This window comes from Salvia splendens, chromosome 13 (genome assembly GCF_004379255.2).
Source record: "Salvia splendens isolate huo1 chromosome 13, SspV2, whole genome shotgun sequence".
NCBI lineage: Eukaryota > Viridiplantae > Streptophyta > Magnoliopsida > Lamiales > Lamiaceae > Salvia > Salvia splendens.
In genome coordinates this window covers 20,250,985-20,273,468 of record NC_056044.1, presented here as the reverse complement: position 1 = coordinate 20,273,468, position 22,484 = coordinate 20,250,985, and the positions used below count along the sequence as shown (strand labels likewise).

Sequence of the window (22,484 nt, the reverse complement as noted above, 5' to 3'; positions counted from 1 at the left end):
CCCGATTATGTAGTACCAGAGCCGATGAATCCAGAGCATGACCCACCTCAGTGGTCTTTATATCCGACGCATGAGTCTCAATCACACTGGGACCGTCCCCTGTATTCTCCAAGCCAGCCTGAGCTTGATTGGAATCGTCGCCCCTATTCACAAAGCCAAGATGTGCCGCAATGGAGTGGAGCCTGAGCATCAGTCGATTCATTCTTCCAAAATTATCAGTTTGTGCCTCCTGTACAAGTTGAAGAAGAAGATGATGATGAAGGAGAAGAAGAAAATGATGAAAGAGAAGAGGAAAATGAGGAAGAAGATGTTGTTCATAACATCCATGTCCAACCTCGACCAGTTGCGGAGGGTTCATCACGCGGCGGGGTTGAGAAGATCATGAGCAAAGTGTACAAGAGATTGTCAACCAGTAAAAATAAGGGGATTGAATTATCGAAATACACTTCATTGTCGTATAAGTAGCAACTGTCATCTTTTGTTGCTATTCTGCGTTATCCTGGTTTCATAAAATTTGGAGATAAAAGTGATAGGTTATAGACATGGCAAGGGTGATGCACTTTTGTTGAAAATGCAAATTTTTTTGGCAGTGAATGTATTTTGCTAAGTACAATTAATGAGGACACCTGAACTTTTTTTCATCTTGAAGCGGAATCTTCTATTTGTTCACTTTGTCGTATTAGTTAGTTGGAATTTTTGTATGGTTTGACGAATTTTGAAATGGCCCAAAAAATTGCACTTGTTAACTGAAATCAATCATATAACTATGGAAAGATATGTACATAACAGAATCCTGCAAATACACTACAAGTGTCCAAAGCAAACTTGAATCATGGCAACATTCACCATTTTATTTAAGTTCCAAATAAGTTTGTAATTACTTAAATTACTATAATATACACTATTGTAAACGAATATATAAAATTGGCATAACATATCACAACCGAATATCTTCCCCCTAATTAATTAGTTTTATGATTCATTTTTTTATGAACTGAGCAATCATATTTAATAAATCAAAAATAAAAAAATAAACGTAATAATTATTGATGCATGGATTAAAGCTCCTGATCCATCCTATCTAATGTGATAATCTAGTATTAGACAAAATAATAGTGTACTTCAATTAAGATTAAGAAAATGTAGGTACGCCCAATTAGACAAAATAATAGTGTACTCAAAGCTCAATTATTCAATCAATCCATCCACAAAATGAGAAAACCATTACATAAAAAAGGTGCAGCAAGACCACAACTTGCTTTTTATCCTACCGCAGTAAAAACACTGTCTTCACCAACAAGTCCTGTTACAACAGAAAGAGTATGATTTCTCATAACACGAACCAACAAATAAAGGTAAATTAAATATATGAAAATCAAAAATTGAGAAGAAAAAAATACCTGCACTGCAAATGTCAACAACTCCTACATAACACGACCGACTGAGCAATTTCTTCGGTCATGCCCCTCTACGCCGCAATTCTTGTACTTGCGGGGAGCTCTCGGTTCATCTTCCTCGCGGGCATCCATTTGATTAGGAATCCTCCTTGTTCTGCCTCGTCCGCGCTTTCGAGGAAGTAACTGCTCAGGGGTGATACGCAATTTCCATCCAGGTTTAGCACAATAGTCTTCGTGTCTTGGTGCGTGAAATGGGCCACCAGAGTACTCTGCTTCTCATGTAGCTTTGTGGTTGTGTTTATCAATGAGTTCAAACATAGCGTTACCTCTATATCTAGCAACGGCGTACGCATGTGAACAAGGAACTCTCCACATCTTCCACTTCCCACAAGTGCACTTTGAATCCAAAAACTCGACCTCTTGTCTGTTATTGCCCTTTGCCTGTCCATTTTCTAAACGTGGACGACTTAGAATTTGGTAATGACCTAGTTCTCGGTCAAGTACTGAACAGGAATGTAGTTGCCCCTTCGCATCATTCGCAGCAAGTTTGTCCCTCGCCCACGGGGTTAATCGACCTTCGATATGTTGTATTTCTGTTTTTCTATCTGCCCACCATTGCACTGTTCTCCAAAATGTCAGATCAACCAAAGATCTAATTGGCAACTCTCTTATACCTTTCAACACTTTGTTGTAGTTCTCTGGCATGTTTGTTGAGGTCACTCCCATCTCAGTTCATCATCGTAACAAAGAGACCAATTTTCTTTTTTGACTTTGTTGAGCAGTTGAGCTCGTGTATCGCAACAAGACTTTCCTCCCATAGTGCACGCCGCCTTCGCATGTATTTACGTACTTGAGTTGTGACACCCAATGCCCATACCATGCCTTTCACATTAGAGCCCTTACCCTTAAGTTTCGTCAAGATATTTTTCCTCAAATGGATCAAACAAAATTTGTGGTGACATATCAGCGGCTTTTTCCATTCATCAGAACGCATTATGCCTATCCGAAATGATGCACACCTCCCTTTAGTATTTCACCACATGAATTCTTACATGATCCAAAAACCACTCCCAACTGTCGCCAGTTTCTTCATCAACAACAGCATATGCAATCGGCAGACATTTCTTGTTAGCATCAACACCACAAGCAACTTAACTTAAATCTTCCTCGAAGGTGAGTCCCGTCTATTATTAAAACTGGTTGGCACTCTTGGAAAGCATGTATAGTAGTCCCAAGTGCCCAGAAAACGTAATAGAAGACTTTATTACGTCCCTGGCTCAACAACTCATTGTGCCTCCACTCAACAATTGTGCCTGGATTCCTTGACTGCAGTTCAAGCATGTAGCTTGGCAAATCCCTAAATGACTCCTCCCATCCACCAAATACAATCTCTATAGCCCTTCTCCGTGCATACCATGCCTTCTTATAACTGACTACCACATGAAATCTGTCATGAACAAAATTTCTTACGGCTGCGGCTTTGTACTCTGCATTTTTTTAGCAATTGATGGAGAATACACAAAGCAATCATTGATGATGAAAAGTTAGCATGTCCTCTATCATTATGATGACCTTCACAACTATGGCGTCCCACCCACTTCCTAATTTCCCACATCATCATGGGCCCTTTGTGTAAAAGAAACTTCCTAATTTCCCACATCATCATGGGCCTCTATTCATTCGCTTTTTCAGCGTCGGTCTTGCTGATAATAGCTACCCCATCTTCTGTCCTCCCTGCTGGATATTTGCATACGGCATGCCACCTTCTTAATTTACTCTCAACCACCCTAAATTGTCGGTGTTGCCTCAGACTCTACATAGTAATAGCAGTCTTCACATGCAGCTTGCTATCAAATTTTATTCCCGCATTAATCCGATACGGGTGTGCTTCATCCCAGTACATAGTACTGTGTTCATTACCAACATCAGGTACCTCAGAAGGACCACTCGGTAGTCTGCGAAAATATTTCAATCTACTGTGAACGTATTCTGGATGTGGTTGTTCCCCTTGCACGACAGGTTTATACACTATCTCCTCATCACTAGAAACATCACCTGGAGAATCATCACTTAAAATGACATCAGATGATGATGAGGACAATGGTGGATCAAGGTCTCTTCGTACAACATGAACATCAACATTATCTTGAACATCCACTTGAGTATTCAATCCAACATCTGCAACATCTGCTTGCTCATTCATACCACAATCAAAGCTCATATGTTCAACCCTCGTAGATGATCCAACACCATAATTAACAACTGGTGGGATTTCTAAATTTCCAACAGACAAATACTCAACAAATAATTCAATATGACGAGTAGAATTTAGAGCCACATTGAACATAAACATCACACTTTCATCACTGTCAACCCCAGTACATATATAACTCGTACCGGTACCAAAGAGACAATGCCTCCATGATATTTCGATGGAGTGTTGATATGAATCTATTCTTTTCTTAGCACATATCATTGCAACTAATTCAGAGAATGAAACACACGAATTCAATACGATGGAGGCTCTCGCATGAGGAGGATCATAACAAATACCCACTTGAGGAAGTTGAACTATTCTACCACCCCAATATAAATTCACAAATACTTGCATGATTTATGCAAAAATATCTATACAAACCAACAACAATTAGAGATAATTTTTTTCTATAAACCCTAATTTAGTAAATTTAAGATAAATTTATTAGAAACCCTAATATTATGCAAATAAACAATAAATAAGGGAGAAATGTTGAAAGATTGAAGAAAACTTACCGGAATATGACGGGATATCGCCAATTTCACCAAGAAATCGCTTCAGTTTCGCATCCCTCTATTTCTCTCGCGCAGAAATAGGAGCTACTGCCTCTAGTCCGTCTGTTTTATGCAAATTAGAGACGCATGAGCCTTATGCGTCTCTCCCTAAGACGCATGACGGTCATGCGTCGTCTAAAAAAATAAAAAAAATAGTGACGCATGACGCTCATGCGTTTTACTGAAAGATGCATGACGCTCATGCGTCTTCTAAAATAAATAAAAAAATTGACGACGCATGTCTCTCATGCATATTTATGTTAAACGCATCTCCGTCATGCGTTTCATTAACGGGAGACGCATGACCCTCATGCGTCTCTCCCAAAGCTGGAATAAAAAAGAGTCCAGTACACTTATGGAATGTTAAATATAGCCTAGAAAAACAAAAGAATTACCCCAACGGCTCACCTATGTCCAAAAGGGGAAAAAGGAGGCACAGTTTTCTGTTTTCGAGCTCATGAATCGACACAATGACACCCTTCCTGGATTTTCCTACAATGTGCCAAATGTTGTGTTAAATTTAAATCTTTCAAGAATTCCATTTTAGGTCCATAGCTTGGAAGTTCTTGTTTGAATCCTACTAGTACTCATTAGCAAACACAAAAGCTTAATGTTCCTATTTTTAAGTACTTGCATTAACTTATTGATTTGGCCTCTTCTTGGCAATCATTCATTACAGAATCACACGTTAGATTTGATTGGTTATGTATGATTAAGAAACATTTGCAACATAAAAACAAGAGTATTTGCAATAACAAAATAAGACTGCTAAGCAAGATCAACACATATCCTTCTTCTTGAAGTCATTCATTTTGTGTCATGTGAAGTTTCCATGTGAACTAGGAAGCACAAACTATACTACTAGTAAAAAGGAAAACAAGGTGGCAAGTGTCTTGTTTCACTAATTGTGGACAATAAATATCTTTAGCCTTTTGTAATCGTGGATTTTCATTTAGATCTTTTGGTATGTTTCGTGTTTCAGTATTCCATTTGCGCACTTCCTACGTGTTGAATGATATCATAGTACATTATATGATATGAAAACATATATGAGAGATAATTCAATTCTAGCTGGTCGAGTGCAAACTCTAATCTCAATTTAGAAAGCCCTAATTTCCATGTATGTAACATATTACCTCTTTCTCTTAAAAATATAAACTATTTCTATTTAGGTTCATCCCTTAAATATAAAAACTATATAAACTTTCTAATTTAGGAAATGGATCCCACAATCCACTAACACTACTCCCCTATTTTTTTCTCTCATTCTCTTACTATGCTCATTTGTACTATGAGTTATGACCCTCGGAAACAAAAAGGAAAACTATATGATAAATGTAGAGTAACATCAATAAACAATTTATATTAAAAGTTGATTATCACTAATTATTGATCAACAAAACCTCATTTGAGCTGTTAAACACATTTTCAATTTTTTTTTCAATTAATTTAGTTTTGCTCAAATTTAATTACCCCTTTTTTTCAATAAGTTTAGTTTTGCTCAAATTTAATTACCCCGAAAAGCCTAGTGTAAATTCGCATATCAAGAAATCACATTAATGAAGAGAGTGGAATTACACGAAGGAAGAGCACAAAGAAGGGATGTAATGGGTGTGTAGCCACGTCATCTCCATAGCTTTCCCTTTCTACAATAAAATGACCAAATATTTGAATCAAAATACGCTTAATACAAACAACTATCCTCACACAATCCTTCCTGTTCTTGTACAAATTATTCACTTCTTTTCTACAAAAAACAAGAGTGTTTATTTTTACTCATATCTGCTTTTCTTTTCCCTTTTCCTTCTTTCACTTCAGGTATAATTAATTTATTGCTTACTTAATTTCGGAAAGATGTAGCCCAGTTCATTTATTACCAAGATTTTACTCAATTTCACTCTTTTATTATGAATTTGTGCTTAATTGATACCTGCTGTGCTGCTTACATTAAATAGGGTTTGTGGTTCGTGTCTTTCCTTGCTTTTTCTAAGTCATCTTCTCTCTGAATCATCGTCAAATTAGCTGCCTTTTTCTGTTAGATTCTTTCATTTTCTGTGTTTTGTGTTGGAGTTTGGATAGTTCTTTGTTTAAATGATACTCTCTCTAGGAACCCTTTTCTTGTAAGAATGTAAAAATTATTGATAGGTGATAAAAATCAAGTCTTGTATGAATGGGATTTTCTGATTTGGTTAAATGTTGAGTTGCTTCTGTTGTTTCCAAATTTGTATCTTTCTGGTCGAATTCTGGAACTGACAAACCAAAAATAGTAAAGGAAAGGGAGAAGTAGAGAGGCAGAATAAAGAACTTTTTTTGATTTATATTGTTTTCTGAACCCTAGAATAGTAGTAGGAATGTTCGAGGTTTCCTTTTTCATTCTTCTTTTGTGATGAATGTACTGTATTTTAAGTGATGATTACTATTCTACCTTGTCTGATGCTTAAAAGCAGTTCTGTTTGAGTTTTATGACTTATAGCTGATTCCGTTTCTTTGTGCCATGTACTCTGCTTCTTTTGCCAAATATGGCCACTCTGACGCCTAAAGATTCGGGAGTGTAGGTGTCGCGGAAAGACTATCTTTTTATTCATACTCTGATTGCATTGAAGGCCACTATCTGCAATAATGTCTGGCGGGGAGGGGAGAAAACTATCGAATCAAGATATACAACTGGTGAGATTTGAAATTGAATTAGTTTGAACGGTTGGTTTAAATATTCTATAAGATAGAAAGTAATAAGGAAGCATATTCATCAATGCTGTGCAACTGTATTTATGTAGCTTCAATTCGATTCAGTTTTGACTTCAATGAAGACTCCTGCGGATAGAATAATGAACACTAGTGGATTTATCTGATGGATTGTACTTTCTCATTTATTTCCGTCTCAGGTGAAAAATCGTATTGAACAGTGTCTTCAGCAATACATGAATAAAAAGGAAGTCATTAACGACCTCATCGTTCAGGGCAACGTTGAGCCGTGTATTACTGAATTGGGTATAGTTATCTGGCTCCATCTCATCTATGCTTACGTGTATCTTGTAGCACCTAACTGTGTATTTTATAATTCTGTATAGAGTTGTTAGTTATAATGTTGATTTCTAATTTATGAATATTTGAGAGAGCAAGAACTTACTTCTATATGTGTAAACATCCACCTGAATGAATTTGGGCATGCATCCATCATTTACTTTCTACCTAGCTAGTAGCTTGTGTCCATGCTCGTGCTTAATTTGGAGGCGGACAGAAGGAAATGCATATCTCCTTTATCTGGTTTTTATAGTGGACTTTAAAGGTTTAGAGAATAAAATTGTAGGGAGATGATTTCGGAACATTCTACAATTAAGTGATTTTTTATGATGTTTAGTTTTCAGTTTTCGAAGTACTTTTGGCTTTTTATGATGTGTTAATGCAAACGAATGAGTCAGCTCATTATTAGAGGGAGAAATAGAACATTATCCTGATCGAATATCATGCACCTGTTAAACCATGGCTTCAGAGATGTGGCCTTCATTGGTGCTTTTGATTTTTGTTCCTGTTGCAGTTTAACCTAAAAAAGAGATCGATGATAGCTTTTAAATCCTTGGAACATGGAGATATGGAAGTTATCTTTTAGATTACCACGGCCGTTATTAATGGTTGGAATATGAAGAGATGGAAATTTCCGACAACCCTTGTCTCATCTATATTATGATCTTATTTTTTAAACCTTATTGGACTCTCGACTGGAAAGAAGCATCAATTAGTGTATCCGTGGATAAGATATAATGTGCCATAATCCCTCTCCATTGCAGAAGTGACTAGTTGGGGCTACAAAACTTATATTTGGTACGCCTAGATATCGCATCATATTAGCGATGATGCGGAGAAGATTACAAGATATGAAAGATACCTTTGTTGATTTATTATTCTAATGATTAATTTAGTTTTGTTATTTTATTAAGTTAAGATTTGATTTCCTATTTGATTTGTTTAGGTTTAATATTCGTAGGGACGATCAAGAGGTAGAAGTATTCTAGGGATCAATTAGTTTGTTCCGGCAAGTGCCGTGAGGGTTAGGGTTTTGTTCCTTTCTTTGTTAGGGTTCGTCCCTTTCTTTTCTATATCAATTCCAGTTTCAGTATTTATTTTCATAATTCTGTATCCATGGTTTAATATGTTTCTTATGCATACATATTATTGTGCGCATTCGGTGGTTCCGCATTTCACTCTGTATCAAATGGTGTGGTGAATGTACTTTGCGCAATGGAGAACGTTCCTCGCACAAGGGATCGAAGAAGGCGGTTGAGGATCCGCATGCAAGCGTGCGGGCACTCCTCCAAATGGCGCTCACTATATGCAGCCGTCGCCTTGCGACATGGTCCCACTGATCTGGCCCCACCAGTTACTCCGTCTTTGCCCTCACCCGTTGAGATTTCAACTGATCAGACAGCAAGCGCCCCAGTACCCGCGTTGCATCCATGCCCTCCACCATCGCCACCACCTCATCGTCGGGACTTTCCGTACTTGTGGGTCCACCTTCTGCTGTTGCGCCAGCACCCCTGCTGCACTCCACCATCTCCGCCACGGCCACAACCACAGTTTGCTACAACTCCTAAGTTGACATCCGCCCCTATACCAACGCCCCTGCCTCAGCAACAGTTATTTCCAGCACAATAGAGCTTCGATGTTCCGCATCCACCACCACCACAAGAAATGCTTCCTTTGCTGCCACGACCACTCTCCTCCAGCCAACAGCCCAGGCTCACTGCGTTTTGGCTCCTCGTAGATCTTTGGGAATATGAGATTCCTGTTCCGTGTTGTTTGCCCAAGTTTTCGCTCCTTGCACCTTTCCCTTTTCAATGGTTCTACAAATTTTGTCGTGTTTACAAGCTTTGAGTTTGAGCCCCACCCGATCTTTAATGCACAAATTCGATTGCAGCCTTGAGGGCAAGGCTGTTTCGACAGTGGGGCAATTGATACGTCGAGATATCGCAATATGCATCATATCAGTGAAAGATATCTTTGTTCATTATTGTTCTAATGATTACCTTTAGTTTTGTTATTTTTATTTCAGTTGGATTTGGTTTCCTATTTAAATTGTTTAGATTTAATATTCATAGCAGGTGGATTTGATTTAGTTATGTAGTGATTATTTTATTGCTTTTAGAATTGTATTGAAATAGAACTCTTGATATATTCATCTATAGATTGAGGGGCGATCACGGGGTAGAAGTATTTAAGGGATCAATTAGTTTGTTCTGGCAAGTGCCGCGAGGGTTAGGATTTTGTTCCTTTCTTGGTTAGGGTTCACCCCTTTCTTTTCTATATCAGTTTCAGTTTCAATATTTTGGTTTCAGGATTATCTATCCATGGTTCAATATGTTTCATATGCATCCATATTATCAAACGCATTCGGTGGTTCCACCTTTCACTTTTTTATCAATATAGTTCTGTCATTGTTGTATCGGGCATCTTGAATTGAATGTACTCAAATGCATATACATGTCCCTCCAGTTAATCCTGCTTGCTGCTTGTTTCCAGTTTGGCAGAGACTTGAAGATGAAAATCAAGATTTTTTCAAGGCTTATTATCTCAAGTTGTTGGTGAAGGAGCAAATAATGGAATTCAACCGGTTGCTTTCTGAACAGGTGGATCTGATGCGTAGAACTGGTTTAAATGGGATTGCTCCTTACCTTCCATCTAATGGATCACATGTTTCACCAAGTAAGACACCTTTTCCACGTAATACCTTATTCCGTGCTAGTACTTCTACTTTCGTTTATCTCTAAAATTTACTGGACTTTGGTGCTGCTGCCATCACCTTTTTGGAAGAAGTTTAACATTTTTTTCTTGCAGCACAGCATATCTCGACTACCTGCCCTACACAAAATGTCCGACCCGTGAAAACAGAGAACATGCAGCAGGAAAATGTGTTTAACAACTGTGTATCAGCAATTCAACCATGTCTGCAAGGAGCTATTAACGGGCCTGGTCAGAGTAGAAAGATTGATGTTTCTCCAAACTTACTACTGTCTCAAAACTTAGATATGGGGCTGTCTCAGATGCTAAACGGGAAAAGTGTGAAGACAGGAGCCGGTTATGCTGGTAGCTCGCCTTTTGCTTTTAGTCCACCTAGCAATTTTCTGGAATCACGTCCTCTGATGGGTGATGCATCTGTGTCATCTTTCAGTAGTGTAGATTCTAACGCACAGCATCTTAATGAGACTCTCATGGATGGTGACACTTCCTCCTTCGAATTTTTGGCACAAATCCCGCAAAGTTTCTCTGAGTTGCCAGCTGATTTCACCACCAACTCGGGTCTGATATCTCTCTCTCTCTCCACACACAGAGACACACTCACACTAACATCAAAATCTTGAGTTCTTAGAGCTAAAACTGAGTTGGTATTGAAGCTTTTCTTGTGACATAATGAGATTTTATTCTCTTATTTGGTGTATATAATCGAATAGTTATAGTTCAAACATCTGTATCAGATTTACTGGAGAGTTACTGTGGTCCTCCCTTCCTACCATCAGATGCCAACAACTTTGCGAATCCCCACGGTAGGTGCATCACTGAACTTAAGAGTCATGCATCGGTTTATCACTGATATACATGCGTAACTGATCTACTCTCTTCTTCAGGGGATGCTGAGAATTTGGACCCTGAATCCGATAGTCTGAGATTTCACTGCTTTGGTAGTGAGTGACTGGATATTCCAATGGTAATTTTGCTTCGTGATCTTGTATCTTTTCGCTGCCTCCGAATTGTGTGATAGTTTGTGCTGAATTTCGTTTCCATGGCACTGCAGGTTGGATTGATAAGAACAAATTGCTGCACTTTGAATCATCCCAACACAACTTCTTTGATTTTGGAGTCAGATTTAATTACTTATTCTCCATTTTGGGTGTTTTAGTTGTATGCTTTTTGTTAGGTTTCACCTATATTTATGCAAATGTTTCTGTATAATGTTGCCAAAGTTGTATAAATAGGGGCAGTGTTTGTTTGTGTACATTGTACATTTGTATTTTTGGGCTTAGAAGTGCATGTTTTTATTGTGTTAAGAAACTCTTCATTTTGTACATTCAAGTGTGTTGGGATGCAAATGCTATAAATTCAAATCTCTTCTGCATATTGAACATATTTTTCTTACATCATGATTCAATAAATCCTGAAATGATTGTAAAACATTCCGATATTACAACTGAACACATTAATAGTCTTCAGTTTCATCTTCTTCATCCACACCTTCCGCACCAACCTCTTCATAGTCTCTCTCGAGCGCAGCCAGATCTTCACGGGCCTCGCTGAACTCGCCTTCCTCCATTCCCTCGCCCACGTACCAGTGAACAAATGCCCTCTTTGCATACATGAGATCAAACTTGAGGTCAATGCGTGAAAACACTTCGCCAACCGCAGTGCTGTTGCTGATCATGCACACAGCTCGTTGCACTTTAGCAAGATCGGCCCCAGGAACCACAGATGGTGGTTGGTAGTTGATTCCGCACTTGAAGCCAGTTGGGCACCTGTTATGTACAACAATGTATGACGGGTCTTGACCTATCAGATGATGGCGACAAGGTATACGAGTAAGTTTATATACCAGTCAACGAATTGAACAGTTCGTTTTGTCTTGATGGCAGCCACAGCAGCGTTTACATCCTTAGGAACAACATCTCCACGGTACATCAAGCAACAAGCCATGTATTTGCCATGCCTAGGATCACATTTAGCCATCATGCTCGCAGGCTCAAAGACCGAGTTTGTGATTTCAAGGACTGATAGTCGCTCGTGGTATGCCTTTGCAGCAGAGATCACAGGGGCGTATGATGAGAGCATAAAATGAATACGAGGATATGGTACGAGGTTGGTCTGGAACTCATTGATATCTACATTCATGGCTCCATCAAACCGTAGAGAAGTAGTTAGGGATGAGATGATCTGAGAAATCAGTCTGTTCAGATTGGTGTATGTAGGCCTCTCAATGTCTAAAGACCTTCGGCAAATATCATAAATGGCCTCATTATCCAAGAGCACACAGACATCCGTGTGCTCGAGAAGTGAATGAGTCGAGAGGACACTGTTGTAAGGCTCAACAACTGCAGTCGACACCTGCAATTCAAATTCTATAAGGCATGCCACTATAGAAACTGGAAAATACATCAATAAGCCAAATTTTAAGTTTAAGCACTTGGGGCGAAGGATATATGGTAAATCCAAGCTTAGACTTTTTTCCATAATCCACGGACAAACGCTCTAGAAGCAATGAACCCAATCCAGAACCCGTCCCACCGCCTACAGCACTGAAGACCAAAAATCCTTGCAAACCAGTGCAGTTATCAGCCAACTTCCGCACCCTATCTAAGCATACATCAACAATCTCCTTTCCCACTGCAAAGAAATCAGAAAATATAATTCAAATTGCAACTGGCTTCGCAATATCCTAAGATATAGCAAGGAAAACACACTGCAAATGTAAGGTTTCACAACATAACCAAGAAAAACATAAGTAGCGTAAAATGAAGAATTCTTAACACAAGACTGAGCAAAAGAGACAAACTGCCGGACCTGTGTAACGCCCTCGAGCGAAGTTATTCGCAGCATCTTCCTTTCCAGATATGAGCTGATTGGGATGGAAAAGCTGGCGATAACCCCCGGTCCTAACTTCATCAATGACAGTAGGTTCGAGATCAACAAATACAGCCCTTGGGACATGCTTTCCTGAACCAGTCTCACTAAAGAAGGTGTTGAAGGCATCATTTCCCACAGCAAAAGTGGCATCACTGCAAGTTCAAGAACAAACTAATGCATCACAATTTGCAATTCAGTAGACCTATATTTACAGGAAGAGGTAATTGCAAAGCCATAATAGCTTCAAACTATCATCTTCTTCACCAATTTACTTGCATCTTCTCGACAAAAGCTTATTGCAAAGCCATCCTAAAGTAGTTACCTTCAATAGAAACAATCAAAATCGACTTTTCCCACAAAAGACCCCAAATTCCAAAAAGATAATAACAGAAACCGCCAATAAACATTAGATTACTACACAAATTCAAGAAATTAGGGTGAATGAAATACCTAGGCATCATGCCATCAGGCTGAATGCCATGCTCGAGGCAATAAAGCTCCCAACATGAATTTCCCACCTGAATCCCAGCTTGACCTATGTGAATGCTTATTATTTCTCTCATTTTCTTTCAAAATTTTCTTCGCACCAAAATGCCAAACCCTCTCTCGTCCTTTCTAAATCTAGGCCATTGGACCAAGGAAAGAATGAGATTTTTTCTCGGCACCTTCTCTCTCCTCCAATAATATCTAAGGCTGACTGGAAAGGGGAAAATAGTGGGAGTGGCTTCAAGTAAAGTGGGATTCGATGGAATTCGCAATTGGGACTACCGCCCTAAAATATCGTCGTCGTCGTCTTCCCCAACTCGCCATGACCACCTCTCTCATGGAAATATGATCATAATAAATTTATACATTCTACTTAACATTCTTTTTCTATTCGGTATTAAATTTACAAATTTTATAATCAGAACTTATTAATTTCTAGTAAGAGCATCTTCAGTGGGCGGACATCCCACTAGACATCCCAAAAATACCTCCTGCCACGTCACTAGGACTTTCCATCCCACTGCCACGTCACTAGGACATCCCCTGCACAATCCGCCCTTCCCACCGCCCTTCCCACTAGGACATCCGGCAATAAAAAAAATCACAATAATTTAATTACGTAAAAACGGAAATATAATTTTGACACGGAATACGGGAAAATAAAATACGGGCAAAAATACATATTCATAAAACATAAAAAAACATAGTTAGAAAAAAGCAAAATACATAGTCATTCGAAAAAAGAAAAATACATAATCTGTTGGATATTTTAGTGTAATTGGATCAACTTGATTGATCAATATAATTATAACGAGACATCAAATAAGTTGGAAGTGCGGAGTGCACACTTATTTGAATTCGTTATGATTAGACGAGGGTTCGGGGGCAGCGCCCCCGAGAGCGGGGTCCAAGGGGCAGTGCCCCTGGCTGGGGTCGATAATGGAATTTCCATTAAAGTTACTGTGCAGAAATCTTCATCCGGAAATGGAATTTTCGATAATTGAATGACCAAATTGCAATTTTATAACCCGCCAACAATCAGTTATTTTCGGTTGTGAAATGAAGGGATGCAACGCTTCATCCTAAACCTCTACATAATCCAACATCCCCGGCCCACTCCGCGCTGAAATGAAGTTCAACGAGCCGTATATATAGAGTTTTTTTTTTTTTTAAATAATAATTTCCGGACGTCCGACCGGGACGTCCGACCCTTGCCATAGTGGCGGACGTCCGCCCGCCCGTCGCCGGGACGTCCGAGGACACCCGACGTCCTCACGGGACGTCCGTATCCGACCTAAACGCCACAATGGCGGACGTCCCGGTCGCCCGTCGCGACGTCCGACCGGATGTCCGACCGGACGTCCACCATTGGAGATGCTCTAAGGATCAGCTGATGTTCTGGTAACTACTTTTATGTTATTATTATCGAAAGTTAAATAAAAATAACAGAATAATGTCGTTCCGTACTAAAATTAAACTCTATATGTCCCTTCGTCTGGCACTAGTGGAGATATTTCTTTATTGCACGTGATTTATAAAAAAGAAAAATTGTGTTAACTGAGTTAAGTAAATGAAGAATAAAATAGAAAATGAAAAAAGTTAGAGAGATGAAAAGATAATAAAGTGAGAGAGTAAAGTAAGTGAGAAGAAATATATTGACATTTACTAAAAAGAAAAATAACTCCATAACTATGGAACGTATCATAATGACAAAATGACTTCACTACTAATGACAAAATGACTCAACTATTATGGAACGAAAGTAGTACTAGACAATGCCAATGTCATGCAGAAGCCCAATACCAAGGACGAATCTATAATAATAAACCGCTCACGTACACAATGCCAATGTCATGCAGAAGCCCAATACCAAGGATGAATCTATGATAATAAACCGCTCACGTGTTAGACACGATTATCCATATACGGAAAACGAGCATCTGGATGGGTTATGATTATTCTGATGATAGTACTCTGTTTCTCTCTCCTATATGGGAAACGGGCATCTGGATGGGTTTGAAATTGTTGTTGAGACATATCAATTCAGAGCAAATACCTTAACCCGTTCATCTCATTTTGTGTTTATTTTATTGTTACATTGAGTTTGCATCCTTTCAGTAGTGTTGTCGTTGGTCTTTGTTAGGGCATCCACTATAGAGGCGGCGCGCCGGCCGACCCCATTCCGCCAACGCCCCGCTGGCCTATAGTGCAGGCAGCGTCCGCCCCGAGGCGGACGCCATTTTTGGGGCGGAAGGCCCTCAGGCGAGAAGAGTGCGAGGACGCGCCGGGCACGCCTCGCCGCGCCGCGCCTATAGGCGCGCCGTCCTATAGGGCGCAAGTCATCGGCGCGCCGACCGTCCCCCGAAAGTTTTTTTTTTATTTTCAAAAATTGTATTATAAATACCACTCCTCCACTACCCATTTTACACTCATTTCAAACTCCATTAATTCACTCTCTACGTTTCAGTATTACCTCGGTTTCTAATTATTTACATTCCGATAATTGATTTAAAATAAACAAAAAATGAATTAAAATGAAAAGTGGCTAAAAAAGTGGCAGGGCTATTGGAAGTGTCCGGCTTATAGCTGCGAACACTTTTTTTTTGTGGGCGCGGACAAATAAACAGTGGTTGTGGACAAAAAAAGTGGCGGGGCTATGGGAAGTGTCCGGCTTATAGTGGACACCCTTAAGATGACAAAGCACAAATACTTGCATATCAGATTTATATGACAATATAAAATCCATGATGGCATCTAAAATCAGGTTAAGTCGGGGCGTTGATAATCTCACCTCAGCCTTTGAAAACTAGGAATGTTTGTTGCAGTAGGTTATCAGACGACTTTTGTCACTTCAGGGTGAGAAACATGTCAAAAGGAGGATTGGTTATGTGGAAGGAGAGGGTTCCATGCCACTAGGGAGGCACTAGTTCAGATTGCACAATTTTCTGGTACTATAAATCTAGACCGATGGGTTATACATATTGAGGATCCCCATGAATTTGCATAAAGAAAGTATGATCAAAGAAGCCATGAATAATACAACACAGAATGTATTTTTGATAGAAGATAAAGCTGTGAAACTCAAAGCATTACAAGGCAGCCTCTAACCTTTTATACTAGCTAGAGGAAGGTTCCAGAATGTAGGGCAAAAGCTATTGTTTTAATTACACTATTAACTAACTAAACAAGATTACGAAATTGAACAATCAAAGTAATTGCACCCCTCACGTGCTTGTAGGAATATCTAAAATCATCCTCCACATGCTACGAGATTGCTCCAGCTAGAATATGGTCCATGAAGTACACCACCTTTATTCTCAATATTATCTTTGCATATCAAGTGCACAGCTCCACCATTTAAAGTCGGCTCACACACACTTATTTCACTACATGAAGATCTATATCTCTAAAGATCACCAGTGGATTGAGGGAGCAAGCTAACACTTTCACTCAATTCAAGCGAGGATAATAGACAAATGTTCAACTTGTTCCTTAGCCTCGAGAAGAATTGGTAGCTAAGAGGTTTGGTGAATATGTCCGCAATCTGATCACTGGTAGGAACGTGTCTGAGATCAATTTGCTTTGGTGATACTTTATCTCAGACGAAGTGGATATCCAACTCTACGTGCTTAGTTCAGGCGTGACGAACGGGGTTGCTTGCTAGAGTAATGGTGCTGAGATTGTCGACCGAAACAACTGGAGTGACTTTCGGCCTGATTTTCAATTCAGTAAGAAGTGAGTCCATCCAGCTGACTTAAGAAGTAGCTAGTGTCAAACTATGGTACTCTGCCACAGTGCTCGATTGAGACACAACAACTTGCTTCTTTGAACACCAAGATATTAGGTTGCTTCCAAAGTAAGTGCAATATCCAGATATAGGTTGCTACCGTTTTGCGGATATTGAGACCATAATTGGCTAACCTTGTTCACGCAGAATGCGATTTCTAGTCGAGTGATGGTTGCATATTTCAATGCTCCCACAACACTTCGATAAAGAGTACCATCAACAACACAGTGACCTTCATTTTTTGATAACCTCAAGTTAGAAACCATCAGAGTAGCATATCCCTTAGCCTCTTCCATATTCAGCTTGGCTAGAAGATCCTTGATGTAGACCATTTGATTGAGATGAATGCCTTCAGTGGTGTGAGTTATTTCAATGCCAAGAAAGCTCTTCACTTCCCCTAAATCCTTTAGAGAAAAGCGCTGACTAAGTAGCTTAATAACTTTTTGAACATCAGAGGTGGAAGGCCTACAAATCAACATGTGATCTACATATATAAGTAAATAGATAACCTCATATTCCTTGATCCTATAGAAGAGTGAAGTATAAGCCTTAGACTGATTGAAGCCGAGAGAAAACAATACTACCTGCACCAAAAGAAACCAAGACCTTGATGCTTGCTTCAAGCCATAGATGGCTTTATTGAGTTTGCATATTAGCTGGGGAAGATCCTTGCTCAAAACCCGGTGGCTACCTCATATAGATATCTTCACATGATCTCCATGCAGAAAAACATTATTCACATCCAGATGAGTAATGCACCAGCCAACAGAAATAACATCAATCAGATTATATTGGACTTCACAACAGGGCAATATGTTTCATTATAGTCAAAGCTGGGCTGTTGAGAAAATCCCTGAGCCACGAGTCTGCTTTATGTCTAGCAATCAGACCAGAAAAATTTCTTTTCAACTTGAAAACCCATGTTAGAGTTAAGGCCACCGGAATATACGAGCACGAGGAGTGCTCAAGATTATCAGTTTGGGAGATTCACTATATGCTGAAAACAGAAAGGAACCAATGAATATGGGAAAGGAGAACTCGACTTTATTGATTTAATGACTGGAATTGAAATGAATTTGAAAGAACAATCCTCACCAAGGAGGCCTGCAAATAATTCGCCCAAAATACTGATTTCCCAAAGATGATTTCTCCTCTCTCGGTTCCTCAATATATATAGGCTTACAATAACAACTAAAGCTAAAGAGATGCAACAATAAATCAGGAAATAACAACTAACTACTGCCGAGATTTTCTAGCCTTGACTCCTTCTGTTACTCAGCCGTTTGGTTGGGCCAAACTACCTTCCTGCTTCCGTGCTTATACACTCTCCAGCGCATATCAATTGCCCCGGCCGTCGAAGAAGCCTTGTCCTCAAGGCGGAAATGAGGGAATTGACCCTGCATATCCGCCACATCCACCCAAGTGACGTCGTCCACCTTCTGACCGAGCCACTGAATCAAGACCTGATCATGCGACTCCCCATCCCGAGTTACAGAACGCCGATCCAGCACTTGCTCTGGAAGCACAGGGGGATCTGTGTCCCACAGCGAAGCAGGTAAATTGTGTTCGGGCACCTCTGAACCTATCGCTCGTTGAAGCAAGTAGACGTGGAAAACCTCGAGAGTTTGCTGGTAGCTCCAAACGATAGGCAGTACTGCCAATCCGCGCTCCCACCCGAAAAGGCCCAAAAAATCGAGGGGCCAGCTTCCTATTCGGCGCTGAGAACAGAGTGGTCTGCCTGTGAGGGTGGAACGGCGAACTCCACATCTCTTCGGTGCTTGTTGGCGGAGGCGACCATCCGCTGCTGGGCACGTTCCAAATGAGACCTCAATTGGACCAACATCTCGTCTCTGGAGCGAAGGCTGTCCAGAACTGCTTGTGAGCGGACTTCACCTGGTAGAAAGTCATGGATTGTGGGAGGAGGGCGACCATACACTACCTCGAAAGGGGACATGCCGGAGGCGGAATGGGTGCTGGTGTTGTAACAGTATTCAGCCCATGCCAACCACTTATTCCATTGTTTTGGCTGGTCGGAAGAGAAATACCGCAAGTAAGTTTGAAGGGAGCGATTCAACACCTCAGTTTGCCCATCCGTCTCTGGATGGTAAGCTGAGCTCATTTTGAGTTTAGTGCCTGTTGCCCGAAATAGTTCATGCCAAAACGAGCTGAGAAAAATAGGATCACGGTCAGAGACTATGGACCGGGGCATCCCATGTAGGCGAACCACCTCCTTAGTAAACACCTCGGCCACTTGTTTGGCGGAGAATGGGTGGCGAAGGGCCATAAAGTGGGCATACTTAGATAAACGGTCGACCACCACAAACACACAGTCCATGCCTCCAGCCTTCGGCAGGCCCGATAAGAAATCCATACTCACATCCTCCCATACGCGCTCTGGAATGGGTAAGGGCGTCAAGAGACCTACTGGGGCCTAGGTCTCGGTTTTGCTCCGCTAACAGGTTGCGCAAGCTGCAACGAAATTTGTCACATGCTTGATCATGCCGGGCCAGTAGACTTTTGAAGCAAGGCGCCTATATGTCCGGTAGGCTCCTGCGTGACCCCCACTTGGGGTGACGTGAAACTCTGCCAGCTGCTTTGGGATCCAAGAAGAGTTGGAAGGGACCACGAATCGGCCCTTGTAGAAAAGGATGCCGTGAACCAGCTCATAATGTGGTGCTGCAGGTCGGCCGGCCTCCAGCTCCGATTTGATCCTCTGGAGCGGTTCGTCTACTGCCAATGAGGACTGCATGGCAGACCAGTCTGCCCAAACTGGTAGAGAGAGAGCCGCCAGCTACATCTGCTCGGTGTCCCGGTGTGAGAGAGCGTCAGCAGCCCGGTTGAGCCGTCCTTCCTTGTACACAATTGAGAAATCTTACCCCAATAATTTGGCTGCCCAGTTCTGTTGTGCTGGAGTAGACAGGGGGTGCGCCAATAATTGCCGTAGGCTTCGTTGGTCTGTGTAGATGACAAAACGTCTGCCTAAGAGATAGGGTCGCCAATGCTGGATGGCGAGTACCAATGCCATAAGTTCCTTTTCGTAGGCTGATTTAGCGAGCCAACGAGATGACAACGTCTTGCTGAAATATGCGACGGGCTGGCGGTCTTGCATTAGGACTGCGCCGAGGCCACGACCAGAAGCATCGCACTCGACGACAAATTCCTTAGAGAAATCTGGGGTGCGGAGAAGGGGGGCTGTCGTGAGAGCGCGTTTCAAGTCATGAAATGCTTGGTCAGCCTCGGCTGGCCAACTCCAAGCGCGTCGAGATGGGGCCGGTTCTGCTTTCTTCAACAAGGCAGTGAGAGGAACTGCAATTTTTCCATAATCTTTGATAAATCGGCGGTAGTACCCGGTGAGAGGAATCCGCGAATCCCCTTGAGGGTGGAGGGGGTCGGCCAGCGCATAACAGCGGAGACTTTTGAGGGATCCATTCTAACCCCAGCGAAGGAGACAATATGGCCGAGGTACTCCACCTCCGTTCGGCCTAACATACACTTTTTCGGGTTGACCACCAACGAATGGGTTTGGAGAAGCTGGAAAACCTGTTTAAGATGTCGAAGATGTGCTTCCCATGATCTGCTGTATATTAAGATATCGTCAAAAAAGACCAGGACGTGTCACCGCAAAAAGGGGCAGAAAATGTCGTTCATGAGTCCTTGGAAAGTGGCAGGGGCATTGGTGAGGCCAAATGGTATAACCAAGAACTCATAGTGTCCCGAGTATGTACGAAACGCAGTTTTGGGAACATCCGAGGCGGCGACGCGGATCTGATGATAACCGGCCCGGAGATCGAGCTTACTAAACCACCGTGCGTCGTGTAACTCATCAAGCAATTCTTGGATAATGGGAATCGGGTACTTATCTGGCACGATCCGCTTATTTAATTCGCGATAGTCAACACAAAACCTCTACGATCCATCTCTCTTTCGAACGAGGAGAACATGGCTCGAGTAAGGACTTGTGCTAGGCTGAATAACACCCGACGCCAGCATTTCAGCCACCAATTTCTCCATTTCATCTTTTTGAAAGTGGTTGTACCTGTAAGGCCTGACTAACACGGGTGATGAGCCCGGCTGTAGGGTGATGCGATGATCAGCTTTCCGAGCCGGAGGGAGTGACACAGGAGTGTTGACGACAGCTGGAAAACATTCAGTCAACATACGTAGCTATTGTTGTTCTCTCTCTGATAAGGCGTCACTAAGCCCAAACTGGTCGGAGGAAAAGACACTGACCATCGAGCGCAGAACCCAGCAAGAATCGCCCACGTCGAGGGCCTGGATGTCGCGGGCCGAGCACGCCTGCCGAGCCAGGGAGGGGTCGCCCCGAAGTGCCACCAGTCGACCCTGGTCTGAGAACTTCATAGATAGATCATTTCAGTTTGATGTGACATCCCCCAGAGAAGCCAACCATGATACACTGAGGATGACATTGATGTTTCGCAGAGGAAACACGTAGCACGAAACAGTAAACACCTCAGATTCCAATGTTAGAGCGGCATCGCGGCATATTCTGGTCGCCCGGACCTTAGATCCATCTCCCAATGTGACAGAGTAAGGAATTGTTGGAGTCACCCATAAAGCCAGCGAAGTTGCGAGTTGGTCAGAAATAAAGCAATGGCTAGCACCACTATCTACCATAATCAGCACCTTATAGCAACCAATATGTCCACATAGCTTCATGGTTTGAGATGAATCCAATCCGTTTGAGGACATTTCTGATAGTTGCAACTCTCCCGAAACATCTTCCTCTTCTGTCTCTCTGACCAGCCCTTCGGATGGGTCGTCCTCCTCCTCGTCAAACACCAACACGTTGAGTGTTTTAGGGGGACAACGATGCGTACGGCCGAACTTCAGGCCACATCGAAAGCGCGTGCCTGCTGCGAGATGCTTCTGGTATTCCTCCGTTGTCATGTTTTGAAACCGGCGCGATGGGTTCCGGTTGGGTCCCAGACCGATTGAGAAGAAAAAGATTGGGAGTAACCTTTGGAGACCGGCCCGCCAGGGGCAGATACCGAACTGACAGTCTGGTTGGAGTTTAGTGAGAGACCGGAGTCCAACGGTTGGGACCCAGGAGTTTGGTCAATGTCAAGAGCAAACTGGACCTCATCTGAATAGTTAGTGATTTGGGCTACCTTCATTTGCAATCGAACTTCAGGATGAAGGCCAGCCAAGAAGAAACCCAGATATTGGTGGTAGGCCAAATCTGGTACCAAGGTGAGTCGCGATTCAAAAACCGCTACATAGTCAGCAAGGGTTCCGGTATGGCGGACAACAGCGAACGCCTCATATTCATCCAGAGCACCATTGTTTCCGAAGCGTTTCATTAGTTCTTGCACAAAATGATCCCAAGAGAGAGTAGGGATTCGTTTGATCAAGAGTTGATACCAAGGTAGGGCCCGTCC

At 41.6% G+C, this 22,484-nt stretch overlaps 2 protein-coding genes across 7 annotated transcripts; one reads left to right on the top strand and one right to left on the bottom strand.

Annotated features, from left to right (window-relative positions):
* The first annotated feature begins 5,873 nt into the window (after nt 1-5,873).
* Nucleotides 5,874-11,245, top strand: LOC121763023. 6 transcript variants are annotated; one of them, XM_042159070.1, is made up of 8 exons: nt 5,874-6,026; nt 6,750-6,875; nt 7,091-7,196; nt 9,723-9,905; nt 10,038-10,499; nt 10,676-10,744; nt 10,826-10,905; nt 10,993-11,245. In XM_042159070.1, exons 2-7 carry the CDS (start codon nt 6,828-6,830, stop codon nt 10,888-10,890), a joined length of 933 nt encoding a protein of 310 aa, XP_042015004.1. In that variant the 5' UTR covers nt 5,874-6,026; nt 6,750-6,827; the 3' UTR covers nt 10,891-10,905; nt 10,993-11,245. The 6 variants fall into 6 exon arrangements, 5 of the variants coding, with proteins under 5 accessions (XP_042015004.1, XP_042015006.1, XP_042015005.1 ...); XM_042159072.1 differs by having other exon boundaries at nt 5,891-6,026; nt 6,764-6,875; XM_042159071.1 differs by lacking the exon at nt 5,874-6,026 and adding an exon at nt 6,052-6,171.
* Nucleotides 11,246-11,292: 47 nt separating this feature from the next.
* Nucleotides 11,293-13,650, bottom strand: LOC121763011 (tubulin alpha-5 chain-like). The gene is made up of 5 exons (XM_042159053.1): nt 13,263-13,650; nt 12,750-12,964; nt 12,373-12,572; nt 11,785-12,293; nt 11,293-11,707 (listed from the first exon to the last, which is right to left on the bottom strand). The coding sequence occupies exons 1-5, from the start codon at nt 13,373-13,375 to the stop codon at nt 11,395-11,397; spliced, it is 1,350 nt and encodes a 449-aa protein (XP_042014987.1). The 5' UTR covers nt 13,376-13,650; the 3' UTR covers nt 11,293-11,394.
* Between the last annotated feature and the right edge of the window lie 8,834 nt (nt 13,651-22,484).